At 38.6% G+C, this 19,014-nt stretch overlaps 2 protein-coding genes across 3 annotated transcripts; one reads left to right on the forward strand and one right to left on the reverse strand.

Annotated features, from left to right (window-relative positions):
• The first annotated feature begins 597 nt into the window (after positions 1–597).
• ace2 (angiotensin I converting enzyme 2) lies at positions 598–10,918 on the forward strand. The gene is made up of 18 exons (XM_031728950.2): positions 598–915; positions 995–1,153; positions 1,273–1,366; positions 2,074–2,217; positions 2,570–2,685; positions 2,847–2,952; positions 3,555–3,652; positions 3,861–4,033; positions 5,234–5,460; positions 6,165–6,309; positions 7,462–7,560; positions 7,762–7,884; positions 8,111–8,340; positions 8,936–8,994; positions 9,111–9,208; positions 9,297–9,413; positions 9,903–10,097; positions 10,530–10,918. Exons 1-18 carry the CDS (start codon positions 727–729, stop codon positions 10,621–10,623), a joined length of 2,466 nt encoding a protein of 821 aa, XP_031584810.1. The 5' UTR covers positions 598–726; the 3' UTR covers positions 10,624–10,918.
• Positions 10,919–11,332: 414 nt separating this feature from the next.
• Positions 11,333–18,148, reverse strand: il1fma (interleukin-1 family member A). Of its 2 annotated transcripts, XM_031728873.2 has the most exons (7): positions 18,068–18,140; positions 17,819–17,937; positions 16,643–16,739; positions 16,225–16,567; positions 15,629–15,754; positions 15,321–15,460; positions 11,333–12,887 (listed from the first exon to the last, which is right to left on the reverse strand). In XM_031728873.2, the coding sequence occupies exons 1-7, from the start codon at positions 18,077–18,079 to the stop codon at positions 12,672–12,674; spliced, it is 1,053 nt and encodes a 350-aa protein (XP_031584733.1). In that variant the 5' UTR covers positions 18,080–18,140; the 3' UTR covers positions 11,333–12,671. The 2 variants fall into 2 exon arrangements, with proteins under 2 accessions (XP_031584733.1, XP_031584734.1); XM_031728874.2 differs by lacking the exon at positions 17,819–17,937 and having other exon boundaries at positions 18,068–18,148.
• Positions 18,149–19,014: the final 866 nt, after the last annotated feature.

Raw genomic sequence — 19,014 nt, forward strand, 5'->3', positions numbered from 1 at the left:
TAAATATGGCATAAACTTTGTCCTTATGGCTGATTACTTATCAGTATTTAGGGCCTAACAGCGCATGACTTGCAATTTTATCTAGTGCTTGGAAATTCGTCACCAACTGATAAAGTGGTTTCAGGCTCATCTAAAGCTACTGTGTTCTGTTTTTCTGCTCAAATGGTCAGCTTTGCATGTAAAATTACCTCAGCAAATAATTGCATTTTGGGGTTCTGAGATTAAAAGAGCACATAAAGCAACAAAATAAGTAAAATAAACAACATGAACTTAATAAACTTATTAAAGACACAAGAAAAAAGCCAAAAAAGGAGAAGTAATAAAGTGAATTAATAATAAATAATGAAGTAAAACAAAATTAAGATAAGACTGATGTCTTGTTCATAACAACAACCTTTTCACTTCTATCAAAGTATATTGAGAAAACCTTTGAGGAAGTGGCCCTATCAAAACAGCACATTTTGTGCACATGCAACTTATTGTACAGCTTACAAAAGATCTTGATAATTATCAAAGCGAAACTAAGACTTCCCCTTTTTGTGAAGACGGCCCACTGATGTTTGCAGCTTCTCTGAAACATTGTATCTGTAAATGAAAACGCAGATACACCCTCCGTTATGGCTCTACTGTCCAAAGGCCAAGGCAGCACAGAAGGTTAATGAAGTTGTATAAAAGAGTCCTTCCCTCTCAGTGAGAGCTTGTCTGTGTGGAGCTGAAGCAGCCAGCATGTCTCCGAGGATTCTTGTAACGCTTCTGGCTGTGTCCTGTGCTGTTTCTGCTCAGTCAGACGTGGAGAACCAGGCGAGGGAGTTCCTGGACAGGTTTGACAAGGAGGCGAGTGACCTTATGTACCAGTACTCGCTGGCATCATGGGCCTACAACACCGACATCACACAGGAGAACGCAGACAAAGAGGTCAGCACTTGGAAAACATTTACTTTAAAATGTGGTTATTTTGTTACCGAGTTACAAAACCTGAAGTCGTTCTCCACAGGCAGAACAGTTAGCGATCTGGGGCACGTTTTACAACAGGATGTCTGAAGAGTCCCAGAAATACCCCATCGACCAGATCAACGACCTGGAAATCAAATTACAGCTCATTTCCCTACAAGACAAAGGCTCTGGTGCTTTGTCTGCAGATAAAGCTGCACATGTAAGACTATTTAAATATTAAATTCAAGTTTGGCAAAATTTTCATTTGGACAAACTGCACAGTCTTCCACATCAAGTTAAACATTTTATCCCTGTGTATTCTTTCATATCTTCCTGTAGCTGAATAAAGTCATGAGTGAGATGAGTACAATCTACAGCACAGCCAAAGTGTGTATGCTTGACGACCCGCTCAACTGTCTGACTTTGGAGCCAGGTAAGCTCTTCTAATAAGGACCTGTTGTAGTAAAGTGGCTGCCTGCTGCTGTCAAAGACAGGCAGAGCAGTTTATTATTATCACGCTCGCTAAGAAGATGAAAATATGTCTGTTTGGGACAAAAGTTTGTATTTGTTGGAGTAAAGCTACTTATGTCGCAAGGGATTGCAGCAGCAGGGAACTCCACGTGTGTGATTAGTAAATGAAAAGTAGATACTAACGGTACCTACAGCAGAATAAAAAGCACTATGTTTAGGTTAGAAATGTGATACTTTATCATAAAATAATAAAATAGCACTAATTCATCGCTCTCTCCTCACAGTCAGAAGGCTCTGGTTTTAAATGTTTTGGCCTGCTGAGGGCCTTTCCCTTTGCCCTGCACAGCTTTTATCCGGGTTCTTGACTTTCTTCCCGTAATCCAATAGAATTCCCTGTTAGATGCATTTGCAGATTTAAATTTGACGTAGGTGTAAATGTGAGTGTGGATGGTTTATCTGTCTTTTTTAAGCCTGTAATGGACTACCTACTTGCCCCAGGCGCACACCTGTTCTTGATCAGTGTCAGAATGGATACAGGAACAGCAAACCCAACTTTACTTTTGATTTTTTTAGTTTAGTTTTTTTGGGGGGGGATATAGCCATTTTTCTGTTTTCTCACTTCAGTGTGAGTCTGCCGTGACACCGCCCTGTGTCTTTACTTGTTTACAGGACTGGATGAAATAATGGCCACTAGTCAAAACTACGACGAACGTCTCCATGTGTGGGAGGGCTGGAGGAAAGAAGTAGGAAAGAGGATGAGACCTCTCTACGAAGACTACGTGGATCTGAAGAATGAAGCTGCCAAGCTAAATGGTGAGGAACTAATATGAAAAAATAATGAATAACAGACAAGCTTCATTGCGGTGTGTCCTGATGCAGACTTTTACTTTATCAGCGACCTGTAGAGATATAAACTGATTCTCAGTGAAGGGTAAAGATAGTGAGACAAGAGCTGATAGTGCTCCGCGATCATGACCACTCCTCCACCACTGAGGTCTAATTTTGCTTTGGCAGTATCTCGCTCATGTAACACTAGTCGTGTCGTATCTTACATTATGCTTATTGAGTGTGATTACCATCAATGCTAAAAACACCAAAAAATGTAAAAAAGCATTTAACTTTGTGTTTTTTCTTGATCTCTGACACAAACACTTATTGTGTGCAGGCTTTGAGGACTATGGCGCTTACTGGAGATACAACTATGAGACTCTTGAGGACGACGTCATGTACCATTACACAGGCAATGAGTTAATGGAAGATGTCCGTGTAATATACAAACAGGTACGTCCTTATCTGTGTGACGCATGCTTCACACTTCAGTGCCTCTGCGTTAAAGAGAGTGAGAATGTGCAGTTTGTTATTGACTCTGTGATGTAATTAACATAAATCATTTATAATAATTGTAACAAGAATAATACACTGTTTTGTTTTTTTTTCCACAGATCCTGCCTTTATACAAGGAGCTGCATGCTTATGTGAGAGCCAAGCTTATGGAGGTCTATCCAGGGCATATTGATTCAGATGGATTTCTCCCAGCCCACTTGCTCGGTATGTTTCTGGTTTCAAAGCTAATAATGAAACCAAAGACATTGAATGCGAAATATCCACCTACTAATCTCATAATTACATTTTTTATATGCTTTAATTTTACAAAGTTAGTGTTTTTGGCATAGATTCAGCACAGTTGCGAAACAAATTTCGCAACTGTGCGACCCTAGGAGCTTTATTATCACGAAAGGGTCAAGATTTAAATCTGTTTCATCATATACAGAAAATTAAGATCTTCACTTCCTGTCCTCTATGATTATCAGGCTCCAAATAACTCTGTAATATTTTCTTATTTGATCCTTGGTTTAAGTGTAGGGCTTGTGGGATATAACTGTATCTACGTTTTGACAGAGCAGATAGTTCATGCAAGGTCTCATAAGTTCAGAACTGAAAGTGTGTCTCCCTCTGTTGGTCATGTATTATCACTACCTCTCTGTGCTACAGAAAAATAATGCCAACAGACTTATTATATTGTACATGTGGCTTTTAGCTGGAAATAACTGATCCACCCCACATGCAGTGTGCACATATAAAAAGCTACAGTCTGCTGTAGAAGGAGAAACTTTATGAAAAAATAATTTTCTTATTTGTTGGTTGATCAGGTGACATGTGGGGAAGATTCTGGACCAACCTTTATTCTCTATCAGTGCCCTATCCTGACAAACCGGATATCGATGTCAGCCAGTCTATGGTGGACAAGGTATGGCAGAACTTTTTATTTGTATTAAAAAAAGAGAGCCCTGTGACGTGGGGTTGTCTGTCCAGGGTGTACCCTGTGTCTTGTCCTATGGTAGATAGACCATCACCCCCCGCCGCAGCAAACCTCATAAGGATAAGTGGAAGAGAGTGGATGGGTGGAAAAAAATATGTACACTTAAAAATTCCCTACCTGTCATCTTAAATTTCAGGGTTGGACCAAGATTCAGCTTTTCCAAGAAGCTGAGAAGTTCTTCATGTCTGTGGGCCTCTACAAGATGTTTGACAACTTCTGGACTGACTCTATGTTTGAACACCCCAATGATGGACGCAGTGTGGTCTGTCACCCCACAGCCTGGGACATGGGAAACAGAAAGGACTTTAGGTAGAGTATATCCACACAGCTACACTACTGTGCAACAGTCTTAAGACACCTGTCATTTCTTTATGAGTTAACCCGTTTTGTATCTACAGACAACCGACAACTTAGCAAAGAACAAAACTTAAATTTCATAAGGCACTTTGTAAAATTGAAATTAGCGTTAGCAGATCTTACGCAGTGATGAATCCAAATGTGAATTTTTTGGTTCAAATGCATGTCAAAATGTAAAGAGAAGCTCAGTGAGACTCTGAATTTGATCCAAAATGGGATCTGGTAATTGTCTGGTTGGCAACAGTGCCATCTTTTAATGTGACAATGATCCCAAACACACTTCGGATAAAGTAAAAGCATACCTGGATGGAAAAGCACACAATGGCCCGGACCTTAACATTATTCAAGCAGTGTGAGATCACTTTAGAAAACAGAACAAAAGGCAGCCAACATCCAAACAAGAGCTTTGAATGTCCTTCAAGAAGCCTGGAGAACTATTTCTGAAGACTACGCAAAGAAATGACAAGAAAGCTTGTTAAGAGAGTTCAAGCTCTCCTAGGCAAGAGGAATAAAGGTGTATATACAAGATATCGACTTTCGAGCTCCTTAGAATTGTACAAACTCTGTCTTTGCCTTTTATACTGTATTTCCAAGCCTGCATACTTCAATAATTTGATGCTCTTGTTTCCCATTGTCTTAGCAAAACTTAGCAAGACATGAAGAACAAGAGGTTGCTCATAACATTTGCTTTATCTATCCATCTGTCTATCTATCTATCTAGGTTCGACTTTTGTTAAAGCAAGTTGGCAGCTGGGAATTATGATAGCCATAAAAATAAACCTATTGGAGCACTGATGTTGTGATGCTATTTAATCGCTGAATCATCCTTTTCTGCTGATAAAGATAACCAAAGTCTAGGTTGTAAAATATTAATATAGTTTCCCCAACCCTGCCTAGAACAACAAAGTTTCTCAAAATGCAAAATAAGCAAAATAATTTTATAGTTACTTGTGTGTCAATTTGGTTTGAAATTACAGGAAAAGAATTTGCATGTAAAACTGAGGTCCTCTACCTGTATTTTTAATCAGTTATTCTCATTTTAGTGCTTGGAGTTCACTATTGCTCCTTTACTGGTCACTGGTCACAGTATTATGAAGTGTCTAATGAAGTGTATAATTGCTGATATCAACATTTCTCCTGTGATATCTTCAGGATCAAGATGTGCACCCAGGTTAACATGGACAACTACCTCACAGCACACCATGAAATGGGACACAACCAGTACCAGATGGCTTACCGCAACCTGTCCTACCTTCTGAGGGACGGAGCCAATGAGGGTTTCCACGAGGCTGTTGGAGAAATCATGTCCCTCTCTGCTGCAACACCCAAACACCTACAGAGCCTGAATCTCCTGCCTGCTGACTTCATTTATGATCAAGGTACAGTCACTGTGGGCAGCACTGGTTCTCCAAAACATTAAAGCTGCTTTAATCAATAGAATCAATAGATTTATAATAACAAGAAACAGGTGAACGAGTAAGCTACAGAGAGCAATCACCTAACTCTGCAGTTTTTGTATGCAGCATTTTAACTTCTTTCAGCTCAGTGTTTTAGTTTTCTGTCCCCACATGAGCAAAAGCTAGGAGCCCTTTGGTACCAGGCAGCTGTAGAGCTTGAGCATTCAATATATACCCAACATTAGAACTCAGGTAGTCACAGTTGCTGGTGTCTCACTTCTATAGAAGACCTCAAATGACACCCTGAGGAACTGCCGTTTCTGGCTTGATTTTTCTGTCCTGATGCTTGCCCCTTGTTGCATAATAAGCTGTTGGCCAGTAACCAAGTTGTCAACATGAACCAAGATATTATGAACACGTTGACCTTGTTTTTATTGCCTCTGCGTGGCAAAAAAAAATATATTTATTGCAGATTTAATTTTGTAATGTGTCTGGATTATTAAATGTAGAGTTAAGATAACTTAAGCACTACATGCGATATCAGGATAAGATGACTTGCAGCCTTATGCTAACTGGTCATTGATTTACAGTCGCTGATAAAGAGGCCATAAACATAAAGCATTTGTAAAATTTAATTACGCTCTCACTCTGAATCATAAACTGTCTTTGTGTTTAATGCTTTACAGACACAGAGATCAACTTTCTGCTGAAACAGGCACTCACTATTGTGGCCACCCTGCCTTTCACCTACATGCTGGAGGAATGGAGGTGGCAGGTGTTTGCAGGGAACATCACCAAGGATGAATGGATGCAACGCTGGTGGCAGATGAAGTAAGCAGAGTTATCCAATATTTAGTATAAAGTTTACTTCAATATCATCAGATTACAGTTAGGTTCATACTTTTTTTTAACCATTTTTTGCATCTGTACACCCCTATAGAGATTTTAAAATCAAACAAAATGCAAATGAGGTGCAGAATTTTTTGCACTTAATGCAAACTGTCCATGCAAACTGCATGCAAACTTTACAGCCATTTTAAAAAAAAATGAATTCAATTACATGAAAAATGAATCCAAAAATTTACAGTTCATTTGAAGTGTTGCATTTAAATTTGAATCTCAACTTGAGGTTCAAAGAGTTAAAGTGAGTTAAAGTGAAGTAGGCCAAATTATGCTGAATAAACCAACATAAACCTGTAAAAAAATAGGAGTGACCAAATCAAAGTTAATAAAAAGAATTAATGCACAGGCCAGCTCAATAACACCAAAAGGCTCAAAAGAGCACAGAAGACAACTAAAGGAGATTATGGCAGAAATGTTTCCTCCACAACATCAAGCAAAGACCACAACACTCTCAAGAAGGTCATTGTACCATTATGGAAGTCTATAACGCAGATGTGCCTTCTTGACTGGAAATGCAAAGAGTTTACAACAAGGTGCAAACCAGTTACCTAATCTCAACACAACAGATCCTTTTTTCTAGTTATTAAATGCAATGCAGCAACTGAATGTTGATGCAATAAAGGCCTGTGACAACATTTTAAGTGAACACACATATGATTTATGATGTACATGGGTTATAGACTTCAAGCAGCCACCAAGAACAGTTTTTATCCAAGTATTAATAACAGTCCTTACATTTAAAAGTTTGCCTCAACAAAAAAAATCAAAACAAACAAAAATGTCTCTAACTCCTAAACTGTAAATGCAAAACCTTAGTTAATCTTTTGAATTAAAGTCAGCACTTCAACCACATCTTAATTGTTCAATTTAAAATCCATTGTGGATTGGTTCTGCTGGCAGCCATGTAAAATTACAACAAAAACACGACAGAAATGTTAGTCCAAAACTCAGCAGGCATAACTGTAGGGAAGTGACTTAAAAACTGGAGAAATAAAATAAGGTCATAATTTTGTGCAGTTCAGCAGCTGCTTCACTGCAGGCCTGTCAGCTTGTATTATTGATTCTGTGTTGTTTTAATAGGAGAGAGATGGTTGGGGTGATGGAGCCAGTGCCAAGAGATGAGACTTACTGTGACCCACCCGCTCTGTTCCATGTGTCTGGAGACTATTCATTCATCAGGTAACAATCCCAATGTAAAGCTGCATTTTGTGTCAATAACAGCACAGATTGTGGATTGACTGAACTCTTAAATTAAAGCAGTTATGACCATTTGGTGCAGTTCTCAGTTCACTTTAAACTGAACCTGTGTGTGTGTGTGTGTGTGTGTGTGTGTGTGTGTGTGTGTGTGTGTGTGTCCATTTGTTACTGCTTTCGATCCAGATACTTCACACGAACCATTTACCAGTTTCAGTTCCAAAAAGCGCTCTGCGATGCGGCCGGTCACACAGGCGACTTGTCTGCATGTGACATCACTAATTCTATGGAAGCAGGAACCAAGCTAAGGTGCATACAACTTCCCTTTCTTCATTTTTAACCTTGCTTGCTTGATTTTCTTATCAAAGCAGTCTGTTTATGTTTTCTAGGAAGTCCAACTAGCTATTTGAAATTACAGCATAAATGGTGCAGGATTTCAATTTTGCTATAGCACATTGTATTACTTTTTTGTTCTTCACATCTAAAAGTGCTGGAATGATTTATCATCATCATCAAGCTCATTGTTTTCTCCTAGGAATATGTTAGAACTTGGAAGGTCTAAGTCTTGGACCAGGGCTTTGCAAGCAATATCTGGTGACACAAAGATGGATGCCCAACCTCTGCTGGACTATTTCCATAAACTTTATGAGTGGTTGCAGGCAGATAACAAGAAACACAACAGGGTGGTAGGCTGGAGTGAAGATCCATGGTTGCAGGCAGATAACAAGAAACACAACAGGGTGGTAGGCTGGAGTGAAGATCCATGTGAGTACAAAAGATGCCCACAATGAAAATTATTAGCACTAAAAACACCTATCTGGAGTTATAGTATTTAGAGTCTCTAGAGATTGATACCGCTCTTCCTGATGCCACTACTTGATAAAAGACTGAAAGTGGCAGGAAACAGCTTGTTTTGCTCTGTACTTTCACTTTTAAAGTTCATTGAATGATTTGTACACAAACTTTAGAACTGACAGTAATTTACTTGAATCTACTAACTTGAATCTATCATCCAGCATAATGCAGCTCTCAAAATGCGTTCTTTTTTTTTTTACATTTTGCTTTTTATACTCAAAGAAGACAACATTTTAATTAGTGTCACAGTCTTCTGTTCCCAAACATATGTCCTTGATTTATCACCTGACTTCTCATACTTTTCCTGGTCCTGTTAGCCTTTAAGCTTTCATTGATTCTTAAAATCTTAAAATCAAAAGTCTGCTTTTTGGGTCCTCACCCCTACAGCTATCTGTTCTTCCTTATTTCTAGGCTTTATGCTAGTTAAAGTAATATGCTGGAGTACATTTATCATACAGGTATACATCTTTAAAAAGTCTTTAACTGATTGTTGTTCCCATTACAGATCCAGAATATTCAGTTAAAGTGAGACTAAGTTTAAATTCTGCAATGGGCGATGATGCTGTGAGTACTAAAAATCGTCATTGCACCAGAAATTTTGTAGGAATTCTGCACTTATGAAGTGAAATACTGTCTCTTTAACGTCATTCCCATTGTTTTTTATCTACTATGTGTTTCAGTACCCCTGGAATGCCAATGAGCTTTACCTGTTCCGGGCCAACATTGCTTATGCCTTGAGGCAGTACTACAGCCAGAAGAACAAGACTCTTCCTTTCACGTCAGTATGCGGTCGATATTTTGTGCTTTAAGCAAAACAAAAAAATTGTTAGCACATTGGTTTGAGTTTTCTCTGTTTGCACATGCAGAACAACTGATGTCATCACCTATATGGAGACTCCCAGAGTCTCCTTCTACGTTGTCGCCAAAAACCCAAATGCAACCACTGAATTCATCCCAAAGAATGAGCTGAAGGAAGCTATCAGGTGAGGATCAAGTGCATGAGTGGCTACATACAGAACATCCCAAAGCACTGAGCTCAGCATCCTAAGGTAGCTGCAGTAGCCAAGCTAATTCATTTATTTAAAATCTTTTCAGTTGCAGTTTGTAGTTGGATGGAAACGTTGATCTTCCATAACACGGCACAAATTGCTATCAAATTGCTGTTTTATTCACACATCCATGGTCTTTACAGGATTAGTCGCGGGTGTCTTTGGTGATCATCTGACTTTTCATCCATACTATGGCTCAAACCTTTTTCTCATGAAATGAATTGTAAACTTTTTACAATTATTTTTAAAATGTCTTGGTACAGCTATAACAACAGTATAAATTTATAACATATTATTTTTACAATATGAGTTGTAATTTAATTACCTCCTACTACACCTGAAATAACCAACCTGGCAGTAATGTCGCCTGTGGCTGTTTATGAGTTGTAAAACAATAGTAAAGTCATCTAAAATCCCTTCCAGGTTAGCTCGAGGCCGGATCAACGACGCCTTCAAGTTAGATGATAATACTCTGGAGTTTGCCGGTATCCTACCAACACTGGCCTCACCCACTGAGCAACCTGTGCAGGTGTGGCTGGTGGTATTTGGTGTGGTTATGGGCATTGTGGTGGTAGCTGGCGTCTACCTTGTCGTCTCCGGTGTCAAGGAGCGAAGGAAGTGAGTAGACCAAAATATACACTACCGGTTAAAAGTTTTAGAACTGCTGAATTTTTCCAGTTAGTCATTCCAATGAATAGCTTGATAACTGAAAAATAATGTACATTTCAGAATTATACAAAAAAGCCTTTTTCAGGGAACATAAAATGGGTTAAAATTTAAAGCTGTTCTGCAAGTCTCAGTTTCAACTGTGAAGAGAAGACTTCGAGCTGCAGGTTTAACAGGACGAGTTGTGTGTGTGTGTTTTAATTATATGTAGTGATTACAAGTCTGTCTATGCAGTTGTGTGTTTTTACCATCAGAGCTTTAGTCTTCCCCTTTTCACAAATGATATCTTGACCTCACACAGACTCGGGGAGTAAATTAAAAATATTCAAATGAAATTAATTATGTGCATAATGTTAAGGAATGTTTATTTTTCTGTGTTTGTAGGAAAAAGCCTGGTGTGGAGAACCCCTATGAGTCATCCACTGATGGACAAAGCAACAAAGCCTATGACAGTGACAATGAGCAAACTGGATTCTGAGTCTACCGCTGTTGTAGTAGAGCAGAGGGAAGATCAGTACCCGTGTCCAGTAATCTCATAGCCTTCTTAGAAATGGGAAAGTAAAGCTTTAAAAGTTCTCTTCTTCTTTCATCAGTGCTGCATGACCTCCAATCAACATTAACAGAACATTAACAGTGTTAAATGTGAACCATTATGCTGAAGGTTGTTAATTCGCAACAGTGAATAACCCTGTTAACGGACAGTATCCTTAATTGCCATTTACATAATATACTTCCACGTGAATGTCATTAAAGTCTGCTATCATGACGCACTATTATACAGTATTTTGTGATACAATAAGTAATAAGTTTAACACACTGCCTTACCTCCCTTTTTGAAACCCCTTTTTAAACCCTTTTTACTTACCTGTGCAATTATGTATATTTAACTGTAACTAATAATAATAATATTAATAATAATAACCAGTTTAAACTATCATTTTAAAAACAAAGTTCATAATTGAAAAAGTTAAGCAAATTCAAGTCACATTTATGATGATGCCACCTACGTGTCAAGATGCACACTTCAATCACAGCACACATTTAGTTTTAGTCTAGTTTACTGTGTTTTCATATCAAACCTGAGAGATTTCCTAAAATATCAAATCTTGTCATTATACACCTAGATGCTAAAGAAAAATGATAAAATAAAAGCATGAATGTTGCATTAAAAAAAGTCTGCTACACAGTTTACCAATGGAACTTTTTTTACTTGTCAGCTGCGCATGTGTACAAAAAAAGACATTTCTTTCGCAAGCAGTGAGTGACCAGTAAGCGAAAAGAAGAGTAGTACATTTGTATGAGTTGACATTATACGATCAAAGCCTAAAGGTGTGATTTCCAGGACGTCTGAGATGTGTTATTAAAATTAATTTCTAAATACGTGCACTTTAGTTTGGTTGTGTTAATGCATTGGGCCATTATCGTTCATGTAATGTGTAATTTTTCCGTACAGTGTCTTATAATATATTGGAAACAGTATTATTGAATCAAATATATAGATTATACAATATGAGTTCAAAAAAGAAAACGAACAAACAAAAAAAAATCAGCTTGAAAGACTTTAAACAACAACGGACCCCAGCTCTGTTTACATATCAGTACATGGTACACATCAGACATCCTAGATCGCAGGCCAATGATTGATTTTGGAATCGTATCATCGGATCTGCTGCCGTATGTTCCCGACACCAAGGAACAGCTGATCGCCACGTTCGCCTGGTGGTGAGCTGGATCAGGTGGTGGGAGAGGATGCTGGATGGGCGTGGCATATCTAAACACAGAGTGAGGGTGTGCTGGGAGTGGTAGAAGCTCTGGTTTGTGACATGTCAAATTCACACTTCCAGCAGAAATTTGACAACATTGTGAGGGAGATTGGGAAGAGTGAGTGCAACTGGGCCATGTTCCCAACCTCCATTGCTGAGACTGCTGCACTGAGCTGCGGCTGCAAGGTGGGTGGTGCCCTTCCTGGTAGGCCCAGGTGGAGTGCGGCTCTGAAGCAAAAACTTGAATGTGTTTGGTGAGAGCATACATTAAGATTTCAGTCAGCATCAAAGTGATTCTGGCAAACCTTCAGGCAACTCAGAAGCATGCGGTGTGTGGTGCAGGTGCTGCCGATTTCAACTGAGGATGTAAGTCGAATGGCGGAAGGAATACTTTGAGGATCTCCTCAATCCCACAGACATGCCTTCTGTAGAGGAAGCAGAGCCTGGGGACAAGAAGGATGACTCATCCATCACTTGGGGTGAGGTCACTGAGGCAGGTAAACAACTAAAGCGTAACGCTACAGTTGGTGTATCTGAGATAATTTTCCACGTCATCTCTCAGGTAGGGACATGTGGAATGACAGCTGTGTAGAGGCATAGCCTTAATGAGATGGAGAACTATGGATTTCTGCAGCAGCAGAATTTGAAACATGGATGTTGGTTTGTGTTGTTAAACCAGGTCACACGAAATATTTACAAGAAATTTTTAAAAATGTAACTGACTTTTCTGAGTCCTGAAAAGGCAGAAGAAAATGACCCTCCATCACTTTTGAATGATGAAGAGGAAGGACTGATCCACACGTCCATCCGGGGTTGCCACCCCCACTGTGTCTGTGTTGCAAACGTTGATGAACCAACCGCGATACAATGCTGACTCAAAACTCCGTCGTCTCGCTGAGTCACCCTTCATGTAAAACACAAAGGAGAGGGTACTCTCATCGCTCTTGGAGATCTGCTTCAGCCTCTGCTTCTCACATGTCTAAAGGGGTGACAGGGTGGATTAGTTCGCTTGAAAATGCCCATTTCCTTATAAACATCTTCAAGTCACAATGAAATGAAATACAACTGACCCCAAGTAAGTTTTAAACTTATACAGTTACACTGAATCTGCATTGCATTACTTTAACATTCACGAAACTGCAATAGGAGTGTTATGATGGTCATTCAAGATTATCCATGAGCCACGATTCAAAACCAATGCTTACTCACGAGCCACTTTATTACCTACACATGTTTAACGCAACTATCTAACCAGCCAATCAGATCGCAGCAGCTCAGTCCATGGCATGTGTAACGTGGTCAAGATGACCTGCTTAAGTTCAAACAATCCGAATGAGGTAGAAAGGTGATTTAAGGGACCTGAATATTGCATGGTTGTTTGATTATACAGAAAATGCTGATCTGCTGCAATTTGCCACATAAGGGTTTACAGAGAATGTTTTGAAAAAGAGAAAATATCAAGTAGGTACCGATGATTTGAGTGAAAATGGCTTGTTCATGTCAGCGGTCACAGAAGAATGGTCAACCTGTTTAAAGCTTAGGAAGGCAGCTGTAATTCAAATAAACCCACGTTACAACTAAGGAATGCAAGAGAGCATCTCTGAATTCACAAAATATTAAACCTTGAAGCAATTGGGCTATGGCAGCAGAAGACAACACCAGGTTCCACTACTGTCAGCTAAGAACACGAAACTGAGGCTACAGTTCACACAGTACAACAGAAGATTGGAAAGCCATTGTTTGGTCCAATAAGGTTTGATTTCTGCAGCTACATTTGGAAGGAAGGATCAGAATTTGGCATAAGCATGAAAGGATGCATCCATCCTGCCTTATATCAACAGTTCAGCTTGGTGGATATTTTTTTGAACACCCTTTAGGAGTACCAGCTGTGCATCATTTAAACACCACGGCCTACCCGAGTATTACTGCTGACCTTGTCAATTCATCAAGACTACAGTGTACTCTGATGTCTGCTTCCAATAGAATAATGTGCCAGCTCTCAAATCATCTCAAACTGGTTTGTTCAACACGACAGTGACTCAAACGACCTCCACAGTCACCAGATCTTAATCCACTGCAGGACCTTTGAGATGTGGTGGAGCAGGGGAGTCTCATCATGGATGAGCAGCTGACAAATCTGCTGCATCTGTCTGAAGCTATCATGTCAATGATAGTATAATCTCTGAGGAATGTTTCCAGAGGGTTGTTGAAATTAAGGCAATTCTGAAAATAAAAGGGCTCTCTAAAGTAGATCTCTAAATCTCTAAAGTAGCCATTTTTGTACTGTTTTGGTTCTTGCAGGCATGTGGATTTTTTTCTCCTTCTCTCTCCTCTCTGTAACCCCTTTCTCTTTATTTCTCCCATTCTCATTAGGCCATTATTTGGGTTGCATATGAATACAGAGAAATGCAATTTTCATGCCTCTAGCCCGTTCTGGGCTATATTCTCGAGAATGTGCAGGTGACCTGGAGAAAATTAGGGCAGTAACTGAGTGGCCAGTTCCTGCCACTAATTACACAGTCTCATTCTTCAGACACTCTTTTTAATGGCCAAAAATTAACAAAGATTTTAGAGAATATGCACTTATTTTCCTGCTCCATTTGCACTGCTTGTCTCTTGTTCCTGTCTCCTTTTGAAAAGTCTCTTGGTTACCAGCCTCCTTTGTTCACAGCTCAAGAAGGAGGGGGGACAGTTCCTTCTGTTCAGCACCATCTATGGCCCTGCCATCTGTGGAAACAGGCCAAACCTGCCCTCCTCGGAACTGCTGACCAGAATGGTTGATTGGAGGACCCCAGCTCCACAGTGCTCACCAGGCTCTCTTCCAAAGACATTCCTTTAAACTGAGTTTGACTCCTTTAAGAAACCCAGATTTACTGGACTCTTTAATGTTGTGAAAATAATCAATTTTCCTCAGATTAAGCCTGTCATTTTGTATTGACTTGGTCTCCAAATTGCCCCAGATCTAAATCCAATTGAGCATCTCTAGGATGTGCTGGACAAAAAGTCTGACCCATGAAGGTCTCACTTCATAACTAAAAGGATCTGTTGCTAACATCTTGGTGCCTGATACCACAGCAGAGTCCATGCCTCAGTGGGCAAGGTTTATTTTGGGACCAACACAATATTAGGCAGGTGGTCATAATGTTATGCCTAATCTGTGTATATTTAAACAATTTTGATACTAATACTAATTTGAGATGCTAACCCTTCTGCCATTATATATTTTTTTGCAACATAACTCTGTCTAAGCAAATCTTTAAAGTGAGAAGTGTATCTACATAGAACCAAGGACAGAAACTGCAATGCTTTCATTCCCTGAACAATGATGGCTGAGTCCAGAGAAACAAATGTTTATCAAGCCTTTTTTTTCACTGCCACAATTCAATCAAAATCAAGAGCATACACTTATTACCTCCACTTTTAGGAGCACTCTGTCCGCTTGCTTGCAGCACATGAGGAAGCAGTTGGAATCGGTGAGGTTTAGCACCACCGGCAACCCACTGGAACCCCTTATGAGACCGCTTGACTTGTAATAGTAGATAGTAATTCTCTCTGAGCACAAAAAGGCAACCAAAACAATGAGAGCAGTTTCTCTATCAGAACAGAGTATTTTCTTACTCTACCTAACACTGGAGTAAATGTGAATGATGACAGCTTTAGTAAAAACTCATCTGAAAACCACGAGTGCCACGTTGATGTGTCCTGCTCTGAAAGACAAACCTGGATTTGGAGAAGCATAGACGATCCTCTCAGAACAGATACCTCGGAGGTATTGGTGAGTGGCCAGATTTTCAATTAAAACATTCGACAACTTTTCCTGCCGGAAAGTGCCGCCTCCTCTCGGAACTGAAAGTAAGAATGGGAACAAGGTCGTGTTTATAAGTCATATCCCTTTTTAAAAACAAAGGTGACTGCACTGACCGTTTTCAAACTGTGATTTTACGGTAGTGGTCTTGTCTTCTTCACATCGATCGTGACTTTCACAGGTTTCTTTTTTCCTTTTTGAGATTTAAAGTTGCCAGCTGAAGGCAGTTGTACAACACAAAAGTGGTCTATGGGGGTCTGCTGAAAAACTGCCTAGTCACGGTCATAACAGCTGGCAGGACACATTTTGGTTAACGGGTGTAAACACATGACCATTTATAGTAGCTTCCTCTTTAGATAACCACAAATATGCAGAAACAAAAGAAAGACCCAGTTGCCTCACAACATTCAAACACTTTTGCATTAAATACTGTAACTATTAGCAAAGTTAATTATGAGAAAAGAAGAAAAGCTGGGAGAAAAGGCAGGAGAGTAAAACTGCTTTTACTCACCAAGCGTCACCGTGCTGGATTCTGCCACCATGATGATGTCATTAAGGGTACATCCTGTCGCATCACAGCCCCTGCCTCTCACCAGGGAGATGCTAGTTTTTGTCATCTCAACGACAAATATCTCATTCTCTTCAGTTTTCGCTTGGCAAAGATCCTCTTCAATATTCCCCGTTTCCTTTTCTTCTTCCTGCGGCTCCACTTCAATTCCCTCCGGGTCATCCTCCCTTGTCATCTCCCAGCTAAAGCTGAGGACTGTGGACTCTTTAGAGACAGGATGTAAAGTGTCTTCAGTCAGGGATGTCTCCTCAGTGTGGTCCTCTTCGCTGGCTGGTTTGCACACTGTCTGAAGAGAATGAAAGGAAAGAGGATATAAAATGCTCTAAAATAAAATCTCTAAACTTTAAAATCCTCAACTCACCAGCATTGGACTCCCCTCAGCTATCACGTTTGCCAGCTCTTCAGGTGTAAGATCATTCAGGTCCATGCCATTTATCTGCAGAAGCTTGTCTCCTTTCCTGATAAAAATGAAACAGTAAATGAATAAAATAAATATACAATATGCTTTACTGAGCCCTTTGTGTTTGGCAGGTGTAATAAAAAGAGTTAGAGCATATTAATAAAAAACAATTTACTAGTTTTACTCTTTAAAGGGGTTATTTTTTTCCACTATAGCAGGTCTCATGTGTACACTGAGCTAGAGTTGAACTAAAAAATATTATTTTCAGTTAAAAAAACAATCCAACCTAAAATTGGATTAAAATCACAAAATAAGGCAACAGAATTATATAATACATCTTAGTTCAATTGCTCAATTCACCTAATATTTCACAGTTTCAAACTTTTCTTGCGTCATGTTGAAATGATTAAGTAGTGCAATTTGAAAACAGAGAAAATAAGAGAAAAAACAGGATTACATCATTAGGTATGCAACAAACCAAGATACTCCAAACTGAACTCACATTAAAAAAAAAGAAAAAGAAAAGAAAAATAAATTCTGCACAAATGTGGACTTTAAGTAATTTTATTACATTACAATTTTATCACATGTAAATTTTGTAATTTTGTTACATTTTACAATGTAAAATGTTACATTTACATCTGGTTACATCTGGTCAAATGAAATGTACTTGACTGGTATATGTTCATTTTATACCAAGTTTATTTCAATTTATTCCTGAACAATTAATTATTTGAATAAATAAATATATATTTTATTACTGCTTCATGTTTAATGAGGATGAAAAATGTTTTTTTTTTCAGTGTACATCAATAGAAGGCTCAATCCGTAAGCTGGAGAGAAAACCTCAATGTAAATATCAATAAAAACTAAGAGGATACATGTTTTTACCAAAAACATTCTTTTTGGTCTTGGTAAAAAAAAAAAAAAATATATATATATATATATATATATATATATATATATATATATATATATATATATATATATATATATATATATATATATATGTCCGTCTTGAGGTTGTATGACTTTAACTTTTGAGGCTCTACACTAAAACAGTGTTAACTTATTCCATGTTAGGGGCCAGAAAATAGTTGAAAAGAAAGAATCCGCTAAACAGAGAGCAAATTATACCTGACATAAAGTTTTCCTCCATTGTCATTTTTGTACTTCACCACATTTTCCACTACATATTGATGCTTTCCCTCATTGATTTTGTGTGCAATCAGCACACCGCCCTTAACCAGAGACTCCTAAAATGTACAAAAAGAACACAAACTTTAACTTTTCTCAACAAAGGCAATCATGTCAGGATTATGTTTTAAGTGTATCTCACTACATGTAGTGCTCATTGTTAGGGGACAGTTAAGCGTCGTCACCTACCTTTGTGTCCATGGTGGCAGCAATGTCCGCTCTAGATAGCTTAATACCACTGACTGAAACAGACTCCGGTGAAAGTGGCAGTTTTTAAGTCTTCCAGTGTGTCTGTGCTTCAGCTTTTCATAGAACAAAAAGGGGAACTGTGAGTGAGAAAACACTGACACTGTCGTGGATGGGGAACTGCTGTCAAAAAAGGAAGTAAGAGAAGATTAGAACACTTTTAATGAAAATGCGGACACAGTGTATGGTTTTGTTTGAAAGCAGAACTTGTGAAGCGTGTGGAAGAAGAAGATTACGATTTAACTGTAAAATATCTTTTCAATAGCAACAAATACAGTGCTTTGATAAGCCACACACTTCCCTGTTCAAAACTGATAAAGACTAAAATATTATCACATAGTATTACTATATAATATTACTCATATAACATCCTTTTTTTTCTTTCGCTGGGTTTGAACTTCCTTAAAAACACCAATAATAACAATAAAATAATTATCATGACAACCTGAAAAGCTTCAAATGGAAAACACAAAAGTCAGATTTACAGTATTTCACAGATCACATGTAAGCTGTTGGAAAAAAAAAAAATCTTCCCCTGTGACAGTTTATGATGGACGTATAATGTAATTAAATATCAGTTCATTTTTACCAGTGGTGGACAAAGTATTTCAAACAACAGTAGAAGATTGTGAAAGTCTACTGCAAGTAAAATTCCTCCATTCAGAACCATAAGTACAGTGTTCACTATTAATTGAAGCATCATAAGTAAACAGATGCCGCTTCTTCATTAAAGTGATGGCTGGGACTTCCAGTCAGTCAGTCAATCAATTAAAACAGATTATCATAGATTTCAAAATCTTTTTTGATTTTCATATGAACATATTTTATGTCAGGAGTTTAACCAGGCATATAATTCCCAAAAGGTTGAGTCTGTTCATCTAGATGTAACA

This window comes from Oreochromis aureus, linkage group 1, assembly GCF_013358895.1.
Source record: "Oreochromis aureus strain Israel breed Guangdong linkage group 1, ZZ_aureus, whole genome shotgun sequence".
NCBI classification, from domain to species: Eukaryota; Metazoa; Chordata; class Actinopteri; order Cichliformes; family Cichlidae; genus Oreochromis; species Oreochromis aureus.